Source organism: Ptiloglossa arizonensis, chromosome 6 (genome assembly GCF_051014685.1).
Source record: "Ptiloglossa arizonensis isolate GNS036 chromosome 6, iyPtiAriz1_principal, whole genome shotgun sequence".
Lineage (NCBI taxonomy): Eukaryota > Metazoa > Arthropoda > Insecta > Hymenoptera > Colletidae > Ptiloglossa > Ptiloglossa arizonensis.
The window spans coordinates 26,225,039-26,252,473 of NC_135053.1; the positions used below are offsets into that span (position 1 = coordinate 26,225,039).

At 36.3% G+C, this 27,435-nt stretch overlaps 5 protein-coding genes across 7 annotated transcripts; 2 read left to right on the top strand and 3 right to left on the bottom strand.

The window, feature by feature from the left end:
- Nucleotides 1-1,024: 1,024 nt before the first annotated feature.
- LOC143148582 (lipopolysaccharide-induced tumor necrosis factor-alpha factor homolog) lies at nucleotides 1,025-9,417 on the top strand. The gene is made up of 4 exons (XM_076315048.1): nucleotides 1,025-1,180; nucleotides 5,007-5,129; nucleotides 8,091-8,235; nucleotides 8,645-9,417. The coding sequence occupies exons 2-4, from the start codon at nucleotides 5,027-5,029 to the stop codon at nucleotides 8,745-8,747; spliced, it is 351 nt and encodes a 116-aa protein (XP_076171163.1). The 5' UTR covers nucleotides 1,025-1,180; nucleotides 5,007-5,026; the 3' UTR covers nucleotides 8,748-9,417.
- On the bottom strand, nucleotides 9,407-10,806 carry Awd (nucleoside diphosphate kinase). The gene is made up of 3 exons (XM_076315046.1): nucleotides 10,554-10,806; nucleotides 9,907-10,008; nucleotides 9,407-9,802 (listed from the first exon to the last, which is right to left on the bottom strand). The coding sequence occupies exons 1-3, from the start codon at nucleotides 10,731-10,733 to the stop codon at nucleotides 9,566-9,568; spliced, it is 519 nt and encodes a 172-aa protein (XP_076171161.1). The 5' UTR covers nucleotides 10,734-10,806; the 3' UTR covers nucleotides 9,407-9,565.
- A 496-nt stretch (nucleotides 10,807-11,302) lies between these two features.
- Nucleotides 11,303-20,098, bottom strand: LOC143148583 (uncharacterized). Its single transcript, XM_076315049.1, has 5 exons — nucleotides 18,092-20,098; nucleotides 13,774-14,277; nucleotides 13,165-13,189; nucleotides 12,575-13,076; nucleotides 11,303-12,334 (listed from the first exon to the last, which is right to left on the bottom strand). The coding sequence occupies exon 1, from the start codon at nucleotides 18,439-18,441 to the stop codon at nucleotides 18,094-18,096; it is 348 nt and encodes a 115-aa protein (XP_076171164.1). The 5' UTR covers nucleotides 18,442-20,098; the 3' UTR covers nucleotides 11,303-12,334; nucleotides 12,575-13,076; nucleotides 13,165-13,189; nucleotides 13,774-14,277; nucleotides 18,092-18,093.
- On the top strand, nucleotides 11,646-27,066 carry Sxc (O-linked N-acetylglucosamine (GlcNAc) transferase sxc). 3 transcript variants are annotated; one of them, XM_076315040.1, is made up of 12 exons: nucleotides 11,646-12,211; nucleotides 15,477-15,627; nucleotides 15,732-15,975; nucleotides 16,097-16,165; nucleotides 19,692-19,888; nucleotides 22,203-22,292; nucleotides 22,382-22,562; nucleotides 22,676-23,278; nucleotides 23,391-23,905; nucleotides 23,989-24,442; nucleotides 24,538-24,914; nucleotides 25,043-27,066. In XM_076315040.1, exons 1-12 carry the CDS (start codon nucleotides 12,058-12,060, stop codon nucleotides 25,236-25,238), a joined length of 3,231 nt encoding a protein of 1,076 aa, XP_076171155.1. In that variant the 5' UTR covers nucleotides 11,646-12,057; the 3' UTR covers nucleotides 25,239-27,066. The 3 variants fall into 3 exon arrangements, with proteins under 3 accessions (XP_076171155.1, XP_076171153.1, XP_076171156.1); XM_076315038.1 differs by lacking the exon at nucleotides 11,646-12,211 and adding an exon at nucleotides 14,160-14,711; XM_076315041.1 differs by lacking the exons at nucleotides 11,646-12,211; nucleotides 15,477-15,627; nucleotides 15,732-15,975; nucleotides 16,097-16,165 and adding an exon at nucleotides 18,144-19,621.
- Nucleotides 16,639-18,098, bottom strand: LOC143148584 (uncharacterized). The gene is made up of 2 exons (XM_076315050.1): nucleotides 17,633-18,098; nucleotides 16,639-17,552 (listed from the first exon to the last, which is right to left on the bottom strand). Exon 2 carries the CDS (start codon nucleotides 17,462-17,464, stop codon nucleotides 17,144-17,146), a length of 321 nt encoding a protein of 106 aa, XP_076171165.1. The 5' UTR covers nucleotides 17,465-17,552; nucleotides 17,633-18,098; the 3' UTR covers nucleotides 16,639-17,143.
- Nucleotides 27,067-27,435: the final 369 nt, after the last annotated feature.

The window sequence follows — 27,435 nt, forward strand, 5'->3', positions numbered from 1 at the left end:
GTTTCGACTAAGCATATTTTTATCGCGTAGGTATGCAGGATACTTGGATTTTCAGGTTAGTAACAATCAATAATATTTAACACGGTACTTCATTTTTATTTTTCAGTTTATGTTTAAGGATGGGTAGTATCGTAATCGCGATAAGTTTCGACAGAAATTTTTTTTTTAAGCTGAAACGCAATTCCAAACCCCCTGATTACATTTTAATTATTAAAAAGAAACATTTTTTCTTCAATTGGCGTGTGTACGTATGTGCATACGTACATAGATTGTGCGTACATTTGTTAAAACGATTCCGTTTAAACGAGTGAATGGTATTTAATGAAACTTTATATTGAAGTTTTATACTTCCAACTAAATATCTTATTAGATTTTAAGTGAAATTGGTCGAGTACTTCTTGTAGTTTACATTTTTTGGTGTTTTGATTTTTCTGATATGTATACGTTATTTCAGAATTTTTCGAAATATTTTAAATAAATCTTAAGACGGATTAAATTTAAAATTAAAAAATTGAATAAACTTTTTTTCTATCTTTTTTGATAAAGCAAAGGTAAATAAAATTTTATTTATTGCATACTCGAATCATATTTTTATTTACATATTCTAATCTACGTATTTTCAGTATTTATTTTTCCGGAAGTAAAAGTTTACAGAAATGCCTTCAGTGCAAATCGACTTATCCTTTTAAGAGTCATCACTTGTTTTCGAGCTATGCAATATAATTTAAAATCTGTATCTTTTAGTATTGACTCTACACATACATTTATACGAAAATATAATATAGTTTCTATGGGATGATTCGCTTTGGACAATTCTTCTTTGAAGTTTTAAAACTTGTTTTCCAAGAATCACATCTACCACGTATTTTGAGTAACTTGGTTTCCTTGTATATGGTATGTCGATGAAAGAAAAGCGTTCTTACACTAACTGATATACATGATCTGATAATCGCGTGAGATTACATACGTGGCTACTACGTCACTTCCCAGAAGTCTCCCATTCGGCAACACTGACTTTCCCACTTTGCGCCTACCGATATATACGCAGCTATATTGAAAATTTGAGGTTGTATGATACCGGTGTAAACTCAAGTAGGTACATAGTTAAATTTCGACGTTCCAACGTTACGTTGATCGCTGAGAGTTTGGACGAAGTGCATAGTGTGTGTTACTTCAACAGGTATGTGGGTGCGAAAATGGAAGTACTTTAACGTACTAGATAATTTTAGACTTCACCGGCACCGAACGAAATAACTTTTTAAACATGTGTAAATGTGAAATGAATGGTACAACAATTTTCAATTTCAATCATTTTATAAAGCCATATTGGGAAAGTATTTATATTACTAACAGAGAAATTTGTGACCGATTTTAATTTCTAACAATTGATGGAATTGCGATAAAGTATGCACAAATTTCCTATTTTTAAAGTATGCACGGTTTCTTGGAAGTGTTTTCCTCCCTCTCTTTACTTCTGTTTGTAAACAGTTGCATCATTTTATTAGCGTCTGAAGTGTGTTGAATAAAATAATGCATATACGTACATATATACTTAATTATCAAGGAAATTGTGTTGCGAGTTGCAAACGCAACTGTGACGTATAAAATTTCACTGTACGGTGTCACGTTGCATCTACGATTAACAATGGTAGACGAAATACCGATCGTCGTTAAATGAATTATGCATTCACGACAAAACGCATTCTTCCATTTTTATTGGCAAAAATTATACAAAAAACTCACATTTCAAGTTTATATACGAACATACATGGATTTCCTGTAAAAATATCTTAGAAGCAGAAAATAAAATTGAAATCATTCAACCTGCAAATATTTTTAAAAATTCATTTGACATTCAACAAATCATAAATATAAACTTGTAATTATGCAACATTCGCTATTAAAATACTGAAATATAAGATAACAAAGTGACAGTATGAAAACCCATGACACCCGGTTCGCTCTCAAAATGTATATGCACATGTCGCTTCATTTATAACTTTTAATTAACACGATTTATACTTTACTTTTGATATCGTTTTATCTAGAACTTTCGATCGATTAATTCAAATATATAGGTACTACTATTTAGGTAAATTATAAAAAATTATTTAGGTAAAGGTATTGAAAAATGAAAAATGAGATAAGTCAATAATACAATTGCGTACGAAACAAAAATTATTAAATATATTGTGCTCTGTAAAACTGTTTATAGTATAAAAGTACTGATTGATAACTTCACAGTGCAAACTGAGTATCCGTCTAGATTCCTCAAACAAAAGAAATCGATATATTCATTATCTTTTACCGCGGTGTACTTCTTTCAAAGTATATGTTTCGAAATCTGGCGCATATCTGCCACAAAATTTTAAATAGGCGTACCCAGCAACGTTACACGCGAGTAAATATATACAAACGTGAAATATTTACAGTGGTGCTACCACCCTTATGAATATTTTGTATCGACCTGTAGGATCTTTTACATTTTTAAATTATAATCTTATCGGTTTAGTATCAATAACAAAACAATTACACGAATGATTGATTGAGAAATTGATAATTTGACTTAGTGTTCCTTGATTTGTCCACGATATCATCGATAATCTTAAGTAACTATCTGTTATCCGTTTATTTTTAAGATGGTATGTAACATATTGACTCATCCTGTATACATTTAAGATTACTAAAACTTGTTTAGCGATTACTTCGTGATATATCATTCCGGTGATGTTACATGTTTTATACGTACATATCCATTTACTAGAGAATCTTTTTAATGTGCACAGATACGTAATTTGAAAAGGAAACTGTGATCGCGGACAATTTTAAATTTGCACAGCAAAGTGTAGATATTCGATGATTCGTTAACTACAATCAGTAGAAGCCTCGATGTCAAATGTCTCTTGTGCGATGACATCAATAGGGAAATGTTAATATTATTATCGTATGGTGCTTTACGATTTTATGATTTGCTGCAAGAAAATTATGAGTTAAAAATCATCAACCTATACCGCTGCATAATATTTCTAGTATTGCAAGTACTAGATTGTATACGATACGCAATATATATTTTTCGAGACTTTAAACAACGTGTTTACAACGTTCGAATCTGCTTGAAAAATATATACCAAAATATTCGTTTACATTAACTCTATTTCTTATACGTTTACCTTGGACACCATGATTCTACGCTTTGTGTTACATTTTTCGTTGTCAGATTCTGTTGATATCAGTTGTTTCTTTACGAAGGCCCTCAAATGACCTCGGATGAATTTATTCATCTCTGTACTCCGTGAAAAGACAACAAAAGGTGAGATACAGTTCGAGTGTGAAAAAAAGTATCACCTTGAGTCGTAAGGTCACGAAATGTGACATCCTTGAGAGATAAAGACATATACAGGATGAGTCAATAAGAATCATTATGTAAAATAACACATTACATACTGATTGTATTAAAAAACGTTTTAAATAAATTTTCGTGGTATTTGAAAGAACGCATCAGAAGTATGTAACTTAATTTTTTTCACAACCGATATTTTCTGAGATATCAAGGTGACCTTGAGTTTTTCGAAGTCAGTGAATATTTTTTCTAACGCTGCGTTATAGTCAATAAAAAGAGGTATCCATGAATTGACCTTGAAAGCAAGTGGATTCTTTATCGATCGTGCACGCTATATATGCTTCTCACGAATGAGGTTATTGCACATGATAAGATAAACAGAAATAATAATTCCGATGTTGAATATTTTATAAACTATAAACCGTCTATTCCAAAAATTGGTTACCATTAACTTTAGTTCATTAACACGTATTCACTGTACAAACGCCGATCGAAAAGTCAGTACCACACCTCTGAACCTCTCCTTGTCAGAGCAGTTTGTCGTTCATTCCAACATTGTTTAAAGCAATGTGAAGAAGTAAACGGCAAAAGCTTTGAACACATACCCTGCAAAAAAGTATTAAATGTAATACAAAGGCAGGCAATATTTTGTTTGATTTGACATTCAAGGTCAATTCAAGATTACCTCATTATAAATTGTTCAGTTTGTCTTTTTATTAACCAGAACGCTACGTTAAAAGACAGATGCATTGTAGTGCTTAATGACTCATTCTATATAATTGCCTTCATATTCTTAACATGTAACTCCACCCCACCAATTTTAAGAAGCAAAGAATTTGACATCAAATAAATTTTACTGTATTTCTTTATAAATACTTACATTGAATTTCATTTGATTTTTCTCCACCTTGTATCAAAGAGATTAAACAATTATATAAAATACAATGGACGTAGTATTAAGTAACTTAATTTCGTATTTGCACATCGTGTGATTAATCATAGAGTGATGAATTCATAGGTGGAAAAATCGTAAAGTAATAATTCAATTTAATATGTGAATACGTATTGCTAGAAGATTAACCAGCAAATGTTAATTTAAAATGACTAAGGTATCAAAGATTTGAAACCACAAAAGTTGAAAGTACTGTTGAAATATTTATTGTTAATGTACCTAACTTATAATAAAACATTTATAATGTTTATTATGTTACTAATAATAATAATTTGACTGTAAAAGTCCATGGGATATTAGAAGATCCTTTTAAGTTAATTGTGAAAGCAGGTTTTAATTCTGAAAAACGATTTTCTCAAAACTTAACACTCATACAAAAGAATATTATTCTACATTCATATTCTATTTTTTTTTTTAAAGAATACCCTCCTTTTGCATTATACCATTTAATTTAAAATGGCCTGAACACTTGGAAAATTTCCACTTAGTTATATAAATTGGTTTGTTATTCACTTGATTTTACTTATCAATTTTACTAGTTACGTAATATTGTGTACATTAAAAGCAACGTAGTACTAATTCAAAAGATTAAATAACACATTGAATAACGTAAATACATTTACATTATATTTCACACAATAACACGTTTTATCATTGAACGTGTATCATTTTTCAACTCAAGTAAAGTAACTTTTTCTTTTTTATTTTTTTCAGACAAAAAATCATATATTATAATGGAGAAAAATATACCGCCACCACCACCGCCAGTAGGTTTTGTGTCGGGACCAAGCTTTATTCAACCTCCACCGCCACCACCTTATAATGATGGACAACCAAGTATGTGAGAAGTATAAACATAATACATACATTATAATATATAAATATAAACACAAAACACTGTAACCTATACCTCTACGTAATAAACAGTCAATTAAAAGTATATTCATCAGGAAGACCCATCTACTAGCCACCAGATACAAAGAAAATCTTGGATGTACTAGACATAGCAATATCTAACACCAAATATGATATTAAAGCATTAGAACTACTCAACTTATCTTCAGATCATATCCCTACAATTTTTATGATAGAAAAAGTACTGGAAATGTATAAAAAGTGACTTTAACAAACAATACGACCAATTGAATAACTTATAAAGAATACATAAATAGAAACTTAAACTGTAATATTACTGTAAGGAACGCATCAAATATAGAAACACCGGTAGAAACCTTAATTAATGTACTATAATCAGCAGCATTTACCTCACCAAAACATAAAACCAAAGAAATAACTGGAACAAAATAGCCTTCTCACATCATAGACTTAATTAAAAACAGAAAGAAAGTAAGAAAATTGTGACAGAATACAAAATGATCCAAGTACAAAATAAATCTGAACAGACTAACAAATAAGTTAAGAAGTGAAATCCAAAACACAAATAACAATAACTTTATAAACTATATTAGGAATTTTGATTATACAAAAAGGACAAATTACTCTCTACGGAAAAGTATTAAACGAATCAAAAAACCTATCGTCCCAATATCACTGTTAGTAAAATCAAACAGAAGATGGACAAAATCTTTAGAGAATCAAACTGAAACCATAGCAGAGTATTTGTAGGAGATATTTATTAACGAGCTACACACCTCCTCACCTTGTAGCAGCAATAGTCCACCATCAATAAATAATTCAAGAACCAAAAAGGAGGAAATTCTCGCCATCATTAAAAACATAAAAAATAACAAAACATCAGAATGTGATCTCATAATGGTAAAAATTCTAACGAAACATCCAAGTAAAGCAATTAGCGTGCCCTTAGGAAATGTCCTCAATCCTTTCCTGTATTCTTTATGCACGGCCTACATACCAACTACAGTCCAAATAGAAATATATACTTTTTTGAACAATACTACCATACTGTCCTCCAATAAAAACGTAAAAACTGCAACATTAGCTCTACAAAATCATTCATGTAAACTAACAGACTAGATACGAGCCAACAAAATAAAAATTAATTCGACAAAAAGTTTGCACATCACATTCACACTCAACAAAAAACCAACCTCTAAAATTAAAATTACAAATCTAAAAATTCCAGAAACAGATTCTGTCAAATATTACAAACTCCACTTGGGTGATGAATTAAACTGGAAAAAATACATTCAGAAAAAACAAATAAAAACAACAGAACCATGAACTGGCTCATAGCAAGAAATTCAAGTCTGAATTTAAATAACAAAATACAAATTTATAAAGCATCATTAAACCTTTCTAGACATATGGACTCCAAATCTATTATATAAAAAAATATAACTGCCAAATCGAATATAAATAAAATGGAAAACCTTCAATGTACTATCCTAAGAACAATATTAAAGACACAGTGGTATCTAAGAAATGATGATTTAAAAAAAACAATTCCAACTGTGGAACAGAAAATTATAAAATATTTCGAAGCTCATCATCGCAGGATCAAAAACTACATAAATCAATTTACTGTAAATTATTATTCCAACTTTCCTAGAAGAAAAGAAAACATCCATCAGATTTATTTACATACACAACCTAACAGTATATCCACACACGTTAGTTCTAATTAACTTTTGCTCCAGTGACTATCAATAAATGTATTGAAATTCATACATTATTTTAAACTAACTAGAAAAATGCTAAGAAAAATGCAAGTAATTACAATGGGGCAATTAAGAGCATTTAACGATGGGACAATAAAAGAAAAAGAAATATAAACATAGTGAGTGTAACTAATGTTACTATACTTTGTTGAAAGGACAAAAAAAACATGTGTAAATAATATTTACAAATTTTCACATACATAAAAAAAATATAATACAATAATAAGAAAACTTATTATGTACAAATAATATTTACAAATTTCTACATATATAACAAAAAATATAATACAGTATTACTGATTGCTATCGCTATCATTATGGCATAATTGTTACTTACAAAGTAGATATAAGAATATAAGAAAATCTATTATTTATAAGTCACAACACACAATAGTGTAACACGTCGAAGAATTGGGAAGTAGAGCAGTGGGGATAGGTCGTCCCTGATATAATAATTACAGTGCCGCTCCTAGAGATTACAGAGCCCGCTATTCCTATTCTAATATAATTAAAAAGTTTACAGATATTAAACGCTATACTGTACAATATTGTTTAAAAACTTATATTCTTTAGAAAATTGTCGATGTATTTTTTAACTTAAATTTACTATTAAAATTATATAGTTGTAAAAGTATGTTAAAAAGAAACGAATGCCGCGGTAATTACATTCATTTATGTTTTATAAAATATGGAAGTAACTAACAATAAGTGTGGATCCTTGTAAGTGCCCGTGCCAAGTACTACCTCATTTGCCCACTGCTAAGGGCGGTACTGTATAGCTAGCAGCTGCGGGTGATCGGGAACTCGATAAAGTGCAGAGACATGTAAAACGAATTAATGAAATTCAAGAAGTTATGATTAAAATTTCGAACCATTTACTCAACCATTGTCTGACTACTTTTTATGCTCTCGATCGTTCTCATTGTATTTTTTTAGTTATAAATAATTGTCAAAATACAAATCAACGGTTTACATTATTTGCTAAGTTATGACACATGTTCTTTAATCTCTTAATAAAACAATATGTATCTGTATTACAATAAACTATAAAAGGATAAATTGCATGGTACATTTGTTAATTATTGCTGTTAGTTATGAGTAATTAATATTTTATCTTTTACATTATTTAAAATAATTATTTTAAACAATGATATTACAGGTGTTGTCATCGTAGGAAATACACATTTCGGTTCTGAATCGCAACGCGTAAGGTGTTCGTCTTGTCATGCCGATATAAGTACATCAATAGAAACTGAGGCCAACATGAAAACTCATATGATTGCACTTCTTCTATGTGTATTTGGGTAATTAATAAAACATATTTATATCGAATACGATCCATTGATTATTATATACTCGTTATGAACTTTGGAAAAATTTTCAGTTAACAATACATAGAGTACCAAAAGTGTTATACGATTCGGTATGCTTAATATTTCGTCAACTGAGCTTGGATCTGTTTTGATCCACGTTCGTAAAAGCCTCGTCGATCTTCTCGATTCGCGATGTGTAATTTAAACCGGAAACTGTTTATTTCAGAATGAATAAGGCGATCAATAGAATGACAAAATAGAAAAAAAAATAGAATCGGGTCTATACTGACCTATGCATGGTTGTCGACGATCACTAGAGGTGTCAGTTGACGGAGGTTAACATACTGTAGACTTAAAACATATGCTATTTAAAAAAAAACTAATTAATATGTATTTCTAGATTTTGGTGTTGCGCACCTTGCCCTTACTGTATGGACAGCTGTTTGGTGAAGAAACACTACTGTCCTGCTTGTAAAGCGTATTTAGGACAATCGGATAATTAATTCTACTCCGACGAATTAATATCGATAGACGTCGTATATTAATAAATCTGTCAGACGAGATAATATACAATCAACAAAACAAAATAAAGGTCAAACGATTATTTATATGGACTTTAAGTAACACTTTATACCAAACATATATCTAAGAAATAGACATTTCGTTCAACTCTGTACAATCATAAATGTTTATCGAAACTTAATTTTATCTACGACTTAATCGATTTCTACATCTTTCTTTTCATATTCCTTATATTCTACCTACTGTTAACTAAACTAAATGTAGCTATTGTTGTTAGAAAGTATATATATACATTTTAATCAAATGTTTACAAAGTATTCAACTCTTTGCGGACGCGTGTCAAAAATAGCCGACTTAAGCCGTTTCGAAATATTACACGATGCAGGTGTATAAAAGTACAAATTTGTCAGTATAGTAATATATTCTTTTACAAGAACAAATTTTGTTCAATTTAAACGAAGTTTTAGTTTTTATAATACAAACGTTAAACATGCGACGCACGGCCGCTAAATGGCTCCGTCCGCAAAGGGATAAGATTATACTCTCTTGTAAGTTTATGCAATAAAGTATAAGAGAATTTTAATATTTTGCTATATTTGTCAATTGTATGTTACTCTATAAAGGGTAATAATAAAATTAATATTGATGCAATTTTTTTTATATAAGAATATGTTTTATTACTCCTTAAGCAGATTTATATACAATGACTCCTATGGTATTATTTGAATAGGAATAAGCAACAGAATATATATTAAGATCAACGGTTCTTAACATTTCCTGTTAATTTATTTTAAATATTTTATTCATATATCCATTTCTCTGCCCATGATGCCCAGTCAATGACCTCTTTCTTATCCTCTCCAAACCATAATTTGATCTCCTTTTTAGCAGATTCAACAGAATCAGACCCATGGATAACATTACGTCCAACTTGTATACAAAAGTCACCACGTATTGTCCCAGGTGCTGAATCTTTTGGATTTGTTTCTCCTAACATTACACGACCAGTTTTTACTACATCTAAACCTTCCCATACCTAAAGGGGGTTTATAAAATTTTATTACTATACCCTTTTTCTTTTTTCTTCTGTTATGTACAGAAGAAATGTACTTTGTTATTAAATATAAAATTATTACTTACCATGGGTACAACTGGTCCTGAACTCATGTATTTAACCAAGCCTGAAAAAAATGGTCTAGTTGCCAAGTCTGCATAATGTTGTTTTAGCAAATCCTCTGTTGGCTAAAAAAACAAATTGAAGTATTATTGCGAGAGAATGTTATATATCGAAATCATGGGTCACATTACGTGTTAAATAATGCAATGACTATATTATATCAGAGTAGTTTTATCTTTAGGCTGTATGCCAATACTAAGTTGCAAGGCATCAATTAGTACAGTTTAATTTGTCTTAATAAATAGTACACAAAAATAACTCTTCTAATTACTCACTGAAATTCTTTTACTGTAATTTGTTTACTAATGTTAAGTACAAATACAATGACAATGATGCAAAAATCGCGATACCATTTTATCTTGACCCAAAAAATTGATATCGTATAGTCGACAACAAAGGTAACGATAACTTTTTATTAATAAAGAAAAATACGATAGCTTCTTTACAATAAATATGTGTAGAACTACTTTCCGCAAAAAGCTGCGAAGAACGACAATTTTGACGTGAAACCAGTATCCACGTGATTATGGAAATAATCACATAAATGCATATGGGATTTTTTCGCGAGGGACGTTTCACGTATGTACATGTGCAAATATAGGAAACTTACCCATAACATCTTCATTGCTACAAGCTTAAAACCTCTATCTTCGAAACGTTGAATTATTTTTCCGACGAGTCCACGTTGGACACCATCTGGTTTGATCATGATGAATGAACGCTCCTCAATCTCTGCCATTATTAAATTGAAAACTAAATAAAATAAAGTCAGTAATGAACACAGAACCATGAAACGCCGGCAACAGCAGCGAAGGAATGAGAACGAAGAAACGGATCGAGCCTCCGTTTATTCGAACTCTTACAACATGGTGGGGAAGTCGTTCTTGGTCTCTCACCGTCTTGGCGCTCGTGTATGATTTCCAGGAGTGGCCATATTTTTGTTTAAAAACTCATTCCTTTTTTCGTATTTAATTTTGTAGAATAAAATATTTTTTTATGTTTTTAAATGATTTTTGCGTAATAACTATTTATATTAATGTTTCTGAAATTTGACACGTCTATTCGGTACTAATAATTTTTCTGAAAAAAGCTCGGATAATTTTATAATTCATTGATTTTGTATTTTTTTGAATACATTTTTTTATATACGCACATACACACACACATTAAATCATATAATAAATATGTTTGTTTTGTTTATTATGTAATAATAAGAAATATATATTCTAATTTTTTTAAAAATTCCGAGGATACTACTTTTTTTTTTCTTAAAAGAACAAAAAGATTTTACACAATACCAATAATTGATTTTATATGTCGTATTTTTAGGATAGAAAACAACTATTATCAAATTAACTCATAGTTTGGAAAACTTTTAGATTATGAAACAACATATAATATAATTGAAAGCAGGAATCTAATCGATAAAGTAAAAATATATTCAATATTTTGTTTTAGTCAAGTTTTACATCCTAGACCCTTTTGTTTAACTACTAATAATAACATTTAGCATTATATGTAAATTATAAATTTAATATGGAAAGACTGTTGAGATTTCCAAAGAATATTTATTACAAAATTTTGGGGTTCACGAAATACAATAGCCGAGCGTGTGCAATGCGATTACATATCAGCTTCATCAGTGTGACGTATTTCCCGCGCGTATAGCCGCACCAGTCTCCAACCCAGAATGCGTTCATCGATTGGTTTTTCGCGTCGGCTCGTGTTACGTGTCCATGGTCCACGTTATGTTACGGATTTCGTATCGTTAACAAACTGTCGTTCGCGAGAAACCAAATTATCGGTGACTTGGTGTCTTTTATCACAGAACCTTGAATAGCCGAATATTCAACGGCCACATAATTTCGTTTATACGTAATTTGCATATTATATACTGAACCTGGGTAGTTTGAGCAGTGCTCGAAAATCCATGATGGCGCACGTTGAAAGATCGCGCTAGTGCATGCCGACGTAAGCCCTGCGCGTACCTGTGTTTTTGTTTCTGTTCCTGGGTAAGGACAGAATCACGTTCAGATACGACTCGTCGCGATTTTTTGACTGCAATATTCGGTTTTGGGCAGATCTTTCGGGCAAATAATTAACGAAATTCTTTTATGACTTTTTTCTTCGTGTATCAAATTTTTATGGTGGCCGTGATCATGCAAGCACAACAGCAGTCGCAGCAACAGCAGCAGCAGAATCATCAACAAATAGCTGGTACCAGTGTCATTCTCAAGATGAACGAGATTCAACAACTTTCGACAGTTGGTACGTAGTAGAACGACCGTAACTACGTATCGTTTCGTTGCAATGTTCAATCTTTCGTTCACGAGGTTCCATCAAATGGATGAGTTTGCAGATATTCCCTTTGAAACCTTATAATTTGTGTTGCTAAAAATAGGAAGAAAGAAAATTAGACTGTATTCATGTAATTTTCGTAATGTACATATATTTTTGCCTCGAACCTGTACTCGAATAACACTCAATTACAATTATTTGATCAAAATCATGGCTAAATTACAACTTTTATTTGAAACTTTTAAATAGAATCAAGTTTGCTTGTAATATTTTAAGACGATCGAGAAATAATTTTATCAGTATCTTATTGATCAATTAATACTAATTTATTACATTACTATAAATATATGGTATCATATATACGTAAAACGTATTTCGTGTTCTTTAGGCACTGCAATGTGAACAATATATTCACGTTTAATTACGTGAACGATATAATTTATTTATTCTCGCGTTTAATACATTAAGAACGCGTTATAATACATTAAAACTGTGTGACCGCATACACGGATGTTAAAGAAATTGCAGGCTTAAATTGTTTATCATAGAATTGCGATTTCAGTCTATGATTTTATTTTGCTGCACAAATCATGTCATTCGCAGCATTACTGCTTTACCGTTGTTAGCTTATAGTTTTCTCCCCTTTTCAAGCCTGCTCTCCCTTAAGCTTCTCTTTCCCCTCGTTCCCCAATCCGCTGTTCGTGCTTCGTCAAAGTGACGATGGAATATTCCACTGGGCACCTATTCCATCTGCTCTCCGAGCGGTAGAGTGGGGCTAACAGTCCCTCTTCGTATATATCAGTGGTTCTTTGCAACGTTCCTCTATTTTTTCCTCCTGTAGTGTAATTTCGCATTTTTATTTCAATGGTTTGTATCATATCTGTTATCATTTACTCATTACTTGTATCATTGTAAAATCTCACCTGCAGTTAGGATGTTTTCTCACTACTGAAAAATATTAAGATTCAAATGAGCATATGTTGTACTTCAATGATCTTGTAACGAACGTTGTATATCCAGTTTACGAGATTAAAATTATAATTAAGGGAAAGTATTTGTTTCATCAATGTACAGAATTTACAGATGAAAGCAATGAGTCGTATATAATTACGAAAGTCAGGATAATCGGTCCTTCTTAATAACGAATGAGAACTACTGGCATGGTTTCTTTGCGTGTTCAGTCACGTACAACGTTATATGCGCCCCGAGAATTGCCGAATTTTTGTGTACGTGCTAGAGTATTAAGAGTTTATCCCTAAAAATGATCCGCAATCGATGTCTCTAACTTTTATGTAATGCTGACTCCCGTTAAGGTTATCAATCATTCGAATTTACAAAAAGAAAAACAAAACGGTTTTCTTGTCGGAATAGAATCCGAGATTGTTTCGAATAGTCCGAATGGTATGATTACATTATATAAAAATAAAATATTACCAATAGAATTACTAATACAACATTAACATGCTAACACATCTTAACGCATCATATCAACGTAGTTGCTTTTACGTTTTTGTTTGCTAAAAATAACTCACATTGACAAGTCCCGTACAGTCGCAAGTTTCTCATCGTTGAATTGTTATCGAAATTGAGAAGTAGTGTATCAAGGCTATGCAAGTATCCAATTCGATCGGAAAATTTTGATGCAAATTGAATTTCGAATACTTGTACAAATTGGTGTGGCAAATAACTTCTTGAGATTCTAACACGATTTCGATAAAAATATCCGACTCGAAGTTTTTGGATAGCCACTCGTGTTCACAAAGAACAAAACGTAAAAGTTATATGGCACCAAGTTCGATGTTGACGCTCCTGAGCCGGGTGTCTTCTCTACCTCCCTTCGTCCCTCTTTCGTCTTTGCCACACGACGCAGGAGTCCGCCATAGTAGTCGAGTCAACCAATCGGCTTGCTGCTTGATCTAGCGGGGATAACCTGGCCAGAACGATCTCTCGTATAGGAACACGACGGATACAGTGTGTACAGAATCGAGGAGTTAATAAGTATCGGATGGAAAAGTGTGCATCGACGACCAAGGAACCTAAATCAAACAACAAATGCGACAAAAGTAAATCCAAAGAAAAAAATAAAGCAGTTCGAGATTGATTGGAAGACGTTTTCGTAGAAAAAGACCGAACATCAATTTTTGTGTATCGAGAAGTCTCGAAATTGTTTGCGCGTGGTAACGGCGTGTTTGTGTGTATGCGTGTAGTGCCGGGAAGATCAGAGCAACGAACTGGGGAAATTTTGTCACCAAAATGAGTCTAAGATTGGTGGAGAAGAAAAAAGAATCTGTCCTGAAAAGTTCCAACGGAATAATCGGAAACGTGGTCAACGGTACGGGTGACGTTTACAATGGAACCGTCGAGTGGCAAAATGGACAGAATCTTCTGGTTGTTACACAGGACACCCAGGGCAAGGAGCTTATTGCAATCGCCGACAATCAGACCATTAACGTCGCTGTCGACTCCTACTGTTCGTATTTTTTTGCCTCTGCCGCTTTTTCTTCCCTATACCATTTCACTTTTTAGCAGCCGGTCAAATTACAAAAGAAAATCGATATATGTTGGTCAACATAAAAGCGTACACTGTTTTTAAGTAAACTTTTTTTTACAAAGATCAGTATAAAAATTCATGATACTATGAATTGTAATTAAGTCCGGAACGCAATGTGCCGTAGTTATGCAAATTGTTTTTTTTTTTATTTTGCATTGCAGGTTGTAGCATACATATGTGTATATATTTTTCATATAAATGAGTATTCCTGACATATTTTAAAGAATGTTATTTTCTTAATTTATACATTTTCATCCGTACTTGTTCCGTTTTAATATACAACGGAAGTAGCCATTTTTATGTTCATGCTTCGTATTGCGTCACTCTTTAACATTTCGTGAATTTCAAGTTTTCTATAATTTTCTTGATACTCGTAAAAACGTTACGCATATATGGGCTTTTGGAAAGCGAAAGGAAATACGTGAAAATCGTAGAAATATTTACATCGACGTAAACAAGCATAGTCACATGACGCTGACTTGAAAAGTACACGTGCTTTTGTTTAAATTCCAAACCTAGTAAGCATTTCGTAAATTTTGCGAGCAACGTATGTTTAATGAAGTTAGAAAAAAATATTTGGTAAAATAAATTGAAATTAAAACTGCCTATGAAAATGTCTAAGGTAAATACATGAATATAAATGAATTTTATTTAACGCGAAATGTTTGAATTTATCTTTTCTAGGGCTACTGGAACTTGCTCATAGGGAGTATCAAGCAGGGGATTACGAAAATGCAGAACGACATTGCATGCAGCTCTGGCGACAGGAAACAAACAACACAGGAGTTCTTCTGTTGTTGTCTTCGATTCATTTTCAGTGTAGGAGGCTAGACAAGTAAATACTCTTGGAACGATGTTCTTTTTTGCGGAAAGCTAGAGTAGCTCTTCTCCGTTTCAATTTACCATTAACGTTAATACATTTTTTTTCATCTATTTTAGGTCTGCTCATTACAGTAGCTTAGCGATAAAACAGAATCCTTTGTTGGCGGAAGCTTACAGTAACCTTGGGAATGTTTTCAAGGAACGTGGTCAGCTACAGGAAGCTTTGGAAAACTACAGACACGCCGTTAGGTTGAAACCCGATTTCATCGATGGTTACATCAATCTGGCAGCTGCATTAGTGGCTGCAGGGGATATGGAACAAGCAGTTCAAGCATACGTGACTGCTTTGCAATACAACCCTGTGAGGAACCGATCGATATTAAAATAGATTTTTAAATAAACCATCTTCAATAGCGTCAAGTTAAACCAGATTTTGTAAATTTTGGATAAACCGTACATCGTACGCTTTTTGCGTGTTACAGGATCTCTACTGCGTGAGAAGCGATCTTGGTAATCTTTTGAAAGCATTAGCAAGACTTGACGAAGCCAAGGTAGGTTTTTTTTGCCAGTTGGCACTGTTGTAAATTAATTCGACGTGTGATGCACATATTCGTATGCATTGGTACCGCAGTCAAACTTTAAGATGTTGGCCGTCTGTTGAAAAACCTCGTTGATTATCATTTCTTTGACAAGGTACGAATGCATTTCGTACAATGTGCACGAGCACTAGTCAGCAGTTCCGTGGAATGGCTAGGAATTAGCAGAGCATACGCATCATTCAAGCGGAAAGCCTTTTCTTTTTGTGTAAAATGTATGCGCGGCGCGCGATGGCCCTCTATCGAAATCGAGCGTGCGCAAATTTTTGCAAACATTGGTACAAACGTTTGAGATTCAAATTTCGATAGCAGATCGTACATCGCACGCGTTCTTACCCACCTAACTGATCGAACAGCCGCATTTAATGTTTCTTCGTTCGTCCTTTTGACGAAGGATCAACGAAGGTACTCGACATCAAATGCGGCTCACGAGGGTTTTTGGTCTAGAACTAATCGAAAACAGTTTCAAATCCCTCATGGCACTGCGCGTTTTGCAATAATACCGTCACGAACAGCAACGAGTTCCTCTTCGTCTTTTGGTGTTATCGCAAATTTTAACCGCAATTGTTGATCCTATTACAGCAAAAACGGTCTATTTTCTCATTTTGAAAAGGTAAATACATAGAGAGCGTGTTACTTTTTTTTAACACGTAACAAGCTACAATAGGATCTGCAGCGCGCGACTATAGCAGTTAAGTTCATCCTCATTTGATTCAGCTCATTTTGAATGTGTATTTAACTTTAGGTATACAGATCCGTTACGTATACGTGGCCAAATGCGACACCTTTTCTTTCCAACTTTTGAGAGTAATTAAACTTGTGTGTACGGTGATGATATAATGGCGCGAGATCACTCGACGAATTCCTATCGTGGTATTTGATTTAAAAACAAAAAAAATGACAAGTCGATAATTATTTGACAATCACACGTGTTTATTCGCAACTCTGTATTTTCGGTTGGAAACTCGCAGGATTTTTTCGACTCCTTAGAGTTTCGTTGCTTTTGCCAATAATTGAGTACGGCGAGTCGAGTGGTCTGCTTCTTTCACAGCAGCGCGGCGCGGCGATGGCTGACAAGCAAGCGACTGTAGACAGTACTAGTGTTTGAAACGTTTGCTTGTTGATGGAAAACTTTATTTCGCATTGGTTCTTGTCTCTCCGTGTATACACGCAGGTGTACTCTCTGCAGGGACAAGCTTGTCGGCGAATCAGAACGCAGCAACGAGAAAGGCCTTCCGCTGAATTTCCCGCCATTCTGGAGCGCTTTCTAGTCCGCTCGTTCGTTTTTCGCTCAGTACGTTTCGCCACCAGCAACGCATACGATTTCAGAAAAAGTACAAGTCTGCACCATAAAGAACGTTCACGGTTCTAACGAGTTTCAAAACACGATGTACCGTTTCAATTAAGAGAAAATTCAATTACGTGGAAACGTTGACGGCTAAAAAGTTCCAGGACCCAAAATTAACGTATCTCACGCTCGTCTTGCACCGTATTCAGGTTGCCGGGGATTCTTGTTTTAAGGCGTTTTAAGACGAAGCCTCCGCGTTTCAAACATGGTGGCTGACGAGCTCAGCGAAGCGTGCCTTTCAACCGGCACGCACGACTAGGTGTAGTACCTCTATATAAACGTGTTTTAAAAAGAAATGAAAGTAAAAAAAAAAGACAAAAGTTGAGGCGAAGAGTATCAGTGAAGAGACATTAACGCAGCTGTCTTATTGTTGTGGATGGGATGATCAACTCTAGGAGGGGAAGTCGGAGCAATGTGATTGGTCTCGGTTACCATGGGTTCCTTCGTCAAAGGGGTGAATCTGAATCTGGTTATTCAGTAACACACTGTCTCTCGGTCTAAGTTTATTATGAGAGCTTGCGAGCCGTACCTACCGTCAACCTACCGAAGGGTACACTGCAGGTAAAGTAATTCCCAAGGCCGGTCTCTGAACAATCCCATCGATCCACCGGTATACACCGGTTCTCCCCTTGTTCCGTGAAACTTGAAAGTTGGATCTTTTCAACTCGCCTTGCGAAAAAGGTGCGTGTATCTCTGGTGTATGCGACTTGTCGATTTTACAACTCGGACCGTTACGAACCGAGAACGATTCATTGTCCGTTTTGTTCGCCGAAACGGAACAACGTCCGGTGTTAAAAGTTGGTTCAACTTTGTTTCCGTTCTCTCCCGGTTCTCCTTTCTCTCGACCCAGACCCGACCACGATCTCTTCGTCATGTCCCGCATAGAGACCGGCCGACCGTAAATGCCCTTTTACTTATTGTTTAGGTACGGATTACTCTGTTTTATATGATGCAGCCCGCCTCTCGGCACGCGCGATGCACATCCCTGCTCTGACCTTTTGGAACGTCGTCACGCGTTAGAGGAAATTGGAAAATTTCATTAACCGGAGCAAGAAACGACGATCGGTTTCGTAATCGATCCGCGACGTAAGCGCGTTGCGAAGTAAATGGGGATACGGGTGGATCGCAACCCGTTACGGTTCAAGCGTACACGCGTTTCTCGATCATCTCGACCAAGGGGGGAGAATCTTTTCGAAGGCAAACATGGCCGAATGACAATAACGACAGCGAAACTGGCGTACTGCGTGCCGTCGAGTCCACCGGACGCATTCCGGAGAATCGACGGATACGAGACCAGGCACCTCTATCGCTCACGTTTACACGATGACGTTTCTAACGCGCACCTTATGACCCTTTATCCCTGGGATACTCGCACCGAATCCCCGACCCACCGTTACACGTTACACGATTTACGCAGAGGTGAGCTTCGTTTTCTTTGTTACCGTTTCCGTTTTCCGTTTCCCCCCTCGGAACGTTACAAGAAGTATCGCCGCGCGACACCTAACCCAACCCATCGAACGTACGTACATACGTATTACGTATATTCAGATTTCGCTATCGATGGATCGGTACCTCGTCGTACGAGTTATTATCGTTCGATGATCTCGTTCGGTAAGAAAGTTTCACGGATCGTGCCAATTTTACGATTCATAGTACACCGGTGACGATCGGTATCAACGGAGCTCGGAACCGTGCTCGGTTTTCGCTACTAGCCAAGTAGCGAGCAACTATGCAACGTATAGGTGTTTCTATCGCGAGTTTTTTCAACAAATGGAATCTAAGAACTTGTTTACAATGTACGTCCGATCCAGACCCGATGAGACGACGCGACGAAAAGCTCACGATAGAAACCAGTCGTCGACGTAAATCGTGCAATCGAAATTCTTCCGTTTCGTAACGAATGTGTATCGATCGATTCGAGAAACGAAAAAACGTAGTACACGAGAAGGTGGGAAAGGACAGAGGAAAAGGGAAACAGAGAGGACGAAGGCGACGAGTAAATGTTATTTTCTGAGGTGTTCGAGGATGGTGAATGTGTGAAAGCTGCGGCGCGGCGAGGAGAGGTCGGGCATTGCGCGCGGCGCGTCTCTGACAGTACGCGAACATTACCTCTAATCTTCCGTTTGTCTCTAGGCTTGCTATCTAAAGGCGATCGAAACGCGTCCAGACTTTGCCGTCGCCTGGAGCAATCTTGGCTGCGTGTTCAACGCCCAGGGAGAAATATGGCTAGCGATTCATCATTTTGAGAAGGCGGTGGCGTTGGATCCGAACTTCTTGGACGCGTACATCAATCTCGGCAACGTCCTCAAAGAGGCCAGGATCTTCGATAGGTAAGAACTAGAAAGAGACAGACCCTCTTCGAATTCATACTTATTCGAATCGCCGTTCAAAGGACAACGCTAATAGAACGACCGTATCGCTCGAGGTACAAATCATACCATTAGAAACGAGTCATTTTCACACTTTTTTTCTATCGAGCAACAGGAAGGTGTGTCCTTTACAAAGATTGCATTCTTTTCAAGTACACTCCAAGGTCGAGTGTTTTTTTTTTTTTTAACTTTTTTTCTTCTCGAGACAATTTTGAAATTTTTGTTAAACAAAGTTTTACAAATATATATATATATATATATATATATATATATACATAATAACGTAATAATTTATCAACGAATGTATACGTACAAAATTATTACAGAAAAGTTTACACCAGAGGGACGTTTTTAGTATCGAAATGATACGGTTAATCGATTCGTTCTCACTCCCACTCTCTTCGAGCGAATTATTCCTCGTCCATTTGTAAACTTTCCAACAAAAATTCTTACACATAGACGTAAAAGTAGGAGTCTTGTCGATGAAAGAATATATCGCGTTTAAAAAAAAAAAAATTTTTCGATTTATTCTTTTTACGTTACGTAACAAATGCGGACCCATCTCGAGTGACCTGCTCTCAACGAATACTGTATTCTCTTTCCGAATGTACCATGAATCGCTACGTGTATCGTCGCGTGTCTAATAGCTTGTATAGATGTGCACAGTTTGATCGATCGTCGCATATTACTTCAATTTAGCGTCGGTTTTAAAGTCTGTGCTAGAGAAAAGTGACCTTATAGTTATTCCTTTAACGTCCTACCATGATGTTATTGGTGGTAAAATGTCATACAATCGATAATGTCGGTACACAATGGAATTACATCGAAGTTGACAAATCTTATCGCATTTTCATTTAAAAAATATTAACGCTAACGCGTTCGAACGGAACAGCTGTATTCGCGGCACGATAAAAGAAATCACCGAACTTGTAACATTTCACGCGTTTCGCTTCCGAATACGCGTATTAAGGAACAGCGAGCAAAGCGCATGAGCCAACGTGTAAACACCGAATCGATATTCATACAACGTCCTTTCAAGTTCATTGTCCTTTGTATCTCTCCAGAGCGATGTCCGCGAGTAACCTTCTTTCGCGAGGCACGTATATTTTGTAATTCGCTCTACGTATCCGAAAACTACGTTTACAACGTAAGATTTTTTTGTCGCAATAGTAAACGCGTAGAGCGAATTTGATAGAATATCTTGGCGACAGAGCACGTGTTCTTCGTTTACTTTTTCGTCGCGTTACGGAGAAGGTTCGCTTATTCTCGACAATTCGTATCGATATTTATTATCCATTCGAATCGACGGCCGGTCGGGCGCGTGCTCGCTCGCTCGCTCGCTCGCTCGCGCAGGCGTACCCTTTCTAATCAAATTCGTTGAGATTCGCGCGCGACGTAATTGGTAGGCGTTGCTCGTCGTCCGAAACATTTTCGATCGTATATGGATAAAAATGGCTTGGCAAACGAGGAAATAGTCGGCAATAAAATTCAAAGGAGAAACTCGATTTACGAGTTTTTGCGTGTCGGTCCGGAGCCATCTCCTTCGTCGTTACGCACAACAGTCGGAGAAACTCGACAACTATCGATTCCCAAGGCTTGCTCCGCCCCCACGAGAGAGAATCTTTTGCTCCTCGCGGGAGGATGTACCGTCCTTAACGGAGCTCGATATTGCCAAAAACGTAGCTCGTGGCTACAAGTTTCGCAATTAAAAGCCAACCGTGATTGCGTATTTTCGGCGTATTTTCCCCGGGAGGCGGCCGATCGTTTTCGCATATTTAAAAGCACCGATTGATCTATCGATTGAAGATATCGAAATGGGGAAGGAATGGACTGCCAGTGCGTTGTCGTGTACACGGTGATATCGCCCTCGACTACGATCGCACCCTCTTTGCGCGTGCAATTGCAGCGGGCACTCACGCGATCCTCGAGCCCTGGATGCATCTCTTGGTTTAAATATAACGTGAAAAGGTTAATTCCGACACTGGTTTTCTTCGTATCTCGCCGGTGGTGGTCGTCCTCGTGACACGTTTGCGACGTATACCAACGTATCGCACGTGTTCGATTTGTCTCGGGTGTGGTGTCGCATACGAGTGCTTTCCAAGTGATCGAGAATTTTCTTATTCCGTTTCAGTCGGTATATACCGTCTTAAATGATTCATCACCGATGTAAAATAGTTAGCCACAGTTGATCGACGTTATTCGAAAAACAATATTAATGTTCTTGTCTTTGTTGGTACATCGATTAACGGCCACGTGAATTTTATGTTTGTAATAGAGCTGTAGCTGCCTATCTGCGCGCTTTAAATCTCAGTCCCAATAATGCAGTCGTACACGGAAATTTGGCGTGTGTCTACTATGAACAAGGGTGAGCCATCGAGAGAATTATTTTACTTTCGATTAAACGCGAGTTGGTTCAACGATCGCGAAACAGAAAATATATTTACGATTTTGCAGGCTCATCGATTTGGCGATCGACACGTATCGCCGTGCCATTGAATTACAACCGAATTTCCCAGACGCTTACTGCAATTTGGCGAACGCGCTCAAGGAAAAGGGACAAGTGGTGGAGGCCGAGGATTGCTATAATACGGCTCTTCGTCTCTGTCCTTCGCACGCCGATTCCCTTAATAATCTGGTACTTGTGCACAAAATATTCAATGATATTCAATCGCGATAGGAATCTGTACGTGTAAAGTATCGATGATGCACAGTTAGGAATCTATTTCGTTACAAACGTATATATTTTAGGCCAACATAAAAAGGGAACAAGGATACATAGAAGAAGCAACACGACTGTATTTGAAAGCGCTTGAAGTATTCCCTGAGTTCGCAGCAGCTCATAGCAATCTTGCTTCTGTATTACAACAGCAAGGAAAACTGAACGAAGCACTGATGCATTACAAAGAGGCTATTCGCATTCAACCGACGTTCGCGGATGCTTACTCGAATATGGGCAATACTCTGAAAGAAATGCAAGATATACAAGGGGCTCTTCAATGTTATACGAGAGCTATTCAAATTAATCCCGCTTTTGCCGACGCTCATTCCAATTTAGCCTCGATCCACAAAGATTCCGGGAACATTCCTGAGGCGATTCAATCGTACAGAACTGCTCTAAAATTGAAGCCCGATTTTCCAGACGCGTATTGCAATTTGGCACACTGCCTTCAAATTGTGTGCGACTGGACCGACTATGAGGCAAGAATGAAGAAATTGGTCTCGATTGTTGCCGAGCAGCTGGACAAGAACAGATTACCCAGCGTGCATCCGCATCATTCCATGCTCTATCCACTGTCTCACGAGTTCAGAAAAGCTATCGCAGCCAGACACGCGAATCTCTGTATCGAGAAGGTAACCAAATTTTTTCGATAAATCTTACAGTCGACGCAAAATGTTCCAAGAACGAATACTTGTTACGCGTACACATTTTTCTATTCTTACATTGATTCTACGGTTGTTTCAGATTCACGTTTTGCACAAACAACCGTACAAGTATCCACGCGAAATCGGTACCCGCTTGAGAATTGGATACGTTTCGTCAGATTTTGGAAATCATCCTACCAGTCACCTCATGCAGTCGATTCCGGGTCTTCACGATCGGCAAAGCGTCGAGATTTACTGTTATGCCCTTAGTTCCGACGATGGAACGACTTTCCGAGCAAAAATAGCAAGAGAGGCCGAGCACTTTATCGATCTGTCGCAGATCCCGTGCAATGGAAAAGCCGCCGATCGTATTAATTCCGATGGAATACATATTTTAGTAAACATGAATGGCTACACGAAAGGCGCTAGAAACGAAATATTTGCTCTGCGACCGGCACCGATTCAGGTAATGTGGCTCGGATATCCGGGAACGTCCGGGGCAAGCTTTATGGATTATTTAATTACGGACGAAGTTACCTCTCCATTGGAGCTTGCCAGTCAATACAGCGAAAAACTTGCTTATATGCCGCACACGTACTTCATAGGAGATCATAAGTAAGTTTCTCAGCCTGATGCATTGCCTTACGTACTATGTAAATTTCTATATACGTTATATTAGAGTGTTTAATGTTTTTCAGACAAATGTTCCCGCATCTTAAAGAACGGCTCATTTTGACAGACAAATTGAACATGAAGGGTAAAGTTGCAGACAACGTAGCAGTTATAAACGCCACAGATCTTTCTCCGATGATTGAGAATACGTTGGTTAAAGAGATTCGCGAGGTTGTTGTACCCGATGCCAAAAACAAACCAGTAGAGATCTCGTTGAAAGTCGCGGAACTGCCAACAACTACTCCTATCGAGACGATGATCGCTTCTGGACAATGTCAAATGTCCGTAAACGGTGTTGTAGTTCAAAACGGTATGGCTACCACGCAAGTGAACAACAAAACGGCAACTGGCGAAGAAGTGCCTCAGAATATTGTGATCACGACGAGACAGCAGTACGGTTTACCAGAGGACGCAGTTGTTTACTGCAACTTTAATCAGTTGTATAAGATCGATCCGCTTACGCTTCACATGTGGGCACATGTAAGTTACTCTGTATTTTTCACATTTGAATTTAATTTTATCCGAAATGTGTTAAACGTATCTTTACCTGCATCGATCGCAATTGAAAATTCTAGATTTTAAAGCACGTGCCAAATTCAGTGCTGTGGTTGCTACGTTTCCCGGCTGTTGGCGAGCCAAATTTACAAGCAACGGCTCAACAATTAGGTTTGTCACCCGGTAGAATTTTGTTCAGCAACGTTGCTGCCAAAGAGGAACACGTTAGACGAGGACAACTTGCCGACGTATGTTTGGATACGCCACTCTGTAATGGTCATACTACCAGTATGGATGTCTTATGGACTGGCACTCCAGTGGTCACACTGCCAGGAGAAACGTTGGCGTCTCGCGTAGCCGCTAGTCAATTGAATACCTTGGGATGTCCCGAGTTAGTAGCACGAACACGACAAGAGTATCAGGATATTGCTGTTCGTTTAGGAACAGACAGAGAATAGTAAGTTAATCGTGCCGGGGTCTGTAATCTATCGAAATATGATTCTTTAGTGTAGTAGAATACTTTTTCTTTTTTCTAACGTTACGATAACCTGTTATTTGTTAATCCGTTTTCTGTTCCTTTTTCAGTTTGAAAGCGACAAGAGCCAAGGTATGGAAAGCACGATCCGAGAGTCCTTTGTTCAACTGCAAACTGTACGCGTTAGGCATGGAAATGTTGTACAGAAAAATGTGGGACCGTTACGCGCGAGGTGAAAAACCCGATCACGTGGCGGCTGTAGAGAAAAACGAAAGAGAGAAGTTGGCATTGACAGCCGCATCTTAAGAACGATCTCCGCAATTTGCGTTTTTATTTATATCCAGCTTTAATTCCGTAACATCTGTTTTCTGGAAGTTTAGCATTTAAAAACAGATGATAACCGATAATATTTCGAGAAGACACGATTCTCTCATAAATTTTCGTACTCGATTTTGTACGATGAATCATCGAGCTTTGAGAATACGTAGGACAGTCGTGTTCGAACTAAGTTCCGAAGTTTAGTCATGCTGTGCGATGCGTGTCCAATGTAAACGTCTCTCGCGAAAATTAGCGTAGGGTTCTTTGATATATGAGTGAAATAACTAGCAAAAGTGGGAACGATGATATTTGTATTTCGGAAACAGTGCGTGAAAAGGGAGTAAGCCGCACGAAGGGGGATTCAACCACGGACATGCCTGACATAAGGTATTGACCATAGGTGCGCAAGAGTTCGACTAAACACGTGACGTTTAAGAAGGAAGAAAAAAAAAAAGAAAGAAAGAAAGAAAGAAAGAAAGAAAAAATTATGGATTGTTATACCGTACGAATTACGAGGAATAATTATGCTCGCCTTTTGTGTTTCATGAACGTATCTTTTATCATGTTATTTAGAAATTACAATTTTCGCATAACGTTCTTCGATTATCTTATAGAAGACCAATTGCGGTCTATATTTTTAGGTGGTTAACTGTCACAAGGATGAAGGGTTAGAGATATAAGTAATTTTTTGAAACTGATGTGCACAAGCGTACATATAGTGACGAGGTTTTCGTACCACTTTATTAGCTGTACACGCAGCTGAGGTTACTGTTTCCATTGAAAAGTCTCTTTAATTTCGAGAGACTTTGACGCGCGACTCGTTGACGATCTTGAATAGCTACGAAAATGCTTTTCTAGTAGTTCTTTGTTGGGGTCGTTGTACGCTACGATATTTGTCGTTTGCTTCGGATACGATTGACTCGTAAAGGAAGGTCAAACGGAGTACAAGGAAGTCTGAGAGTGGATTATACGCGTAAGGATGTTATTACTAGCAATCGCGGGCAGCGAAGAGTGCAACTTTGTATTATATATGATCGACTAATGATACACGTGTAAATATTAAAAAGAGGTAATCGTTAATTAATACTTTAGTTCGATAGTGAATTGCATAAATTAAGATCGAAAAATGTGTGAGGTAGCGAAAGACGTTAACTGTAGCAAAACTTCTAATGTACGTATATGGAATAAAAATAGTTATGAATATAACTCGAAAGAATGAACGTTGTGTTGCAAGAATGCTCCGATGAATATGCACGATACATGTTCAATTTCTGTTTGCGAAACCGTTATTCGGACTTTTGATATAATACCGAGTTCGCGTAGAATAATTAGGTAAACAATCTCGCAACAATTTGACTCGAATTTCTTACATCTTTTACGCGATTTATTTTTTCTTTACGTTATGCCATTTTACCAACGGATGAACAAAATCGTATTTTTCATGTATTATGAATTCTGTTCCAAGAATTACATTTACAAGAAATTGTAGACAAGTAGAAAAAGTAGCGCGATGTCCTATTTGCTGTACGTATGACCTCATCCGCCCACTATGTGTATTATCAACATTGCACGGTCTCGATAATGAGTAACTGTCTCATTACGCACAATTTACGTCGCAGATACAGATGTAAGAGTAGCTTTAAAGAAAAATTCTTGTTTCCCGATTTTCATTTTGGGTACGTTAGTGGAAACACGTAAATCGGAAGATGGGCAACGTTTCCAATTAATAGAATCGAATGTAAAATTTTAATGTTTTTTGATAGATTTATATTAAGTTACATACCCAAGCAATTTTGAATAAAATTAATCATCCGAATTCATCGTTAAGATCCTTTTCAATGTATTTGGTAATATCGTACGGATTTGCATGTAATCGCGTAAGAAGACATTTTCCGAGTGAAATTGTTATTTCTCGTTTTATGTTTATCGAAAATAAATAATTTTATCATCAATTTGTCCATTTCGTATCTATTTGCACGAATATCGCCGAAGTTTCTTTCAAGTTAAATGCAAATTCGGAAAAAAATAACTCGATCGCTAAAAACTGGGACACAAAGGTCGTAGTATTGCACGCACACTGTGCTTCTTTTTAAAAATCTACGCTTACGATTCGCGTTTAACAATGCATTGCGTCATCGATCGTCGATCTTTTTGTACAAGTTGTTTCAATGCTCCAACGATGGCA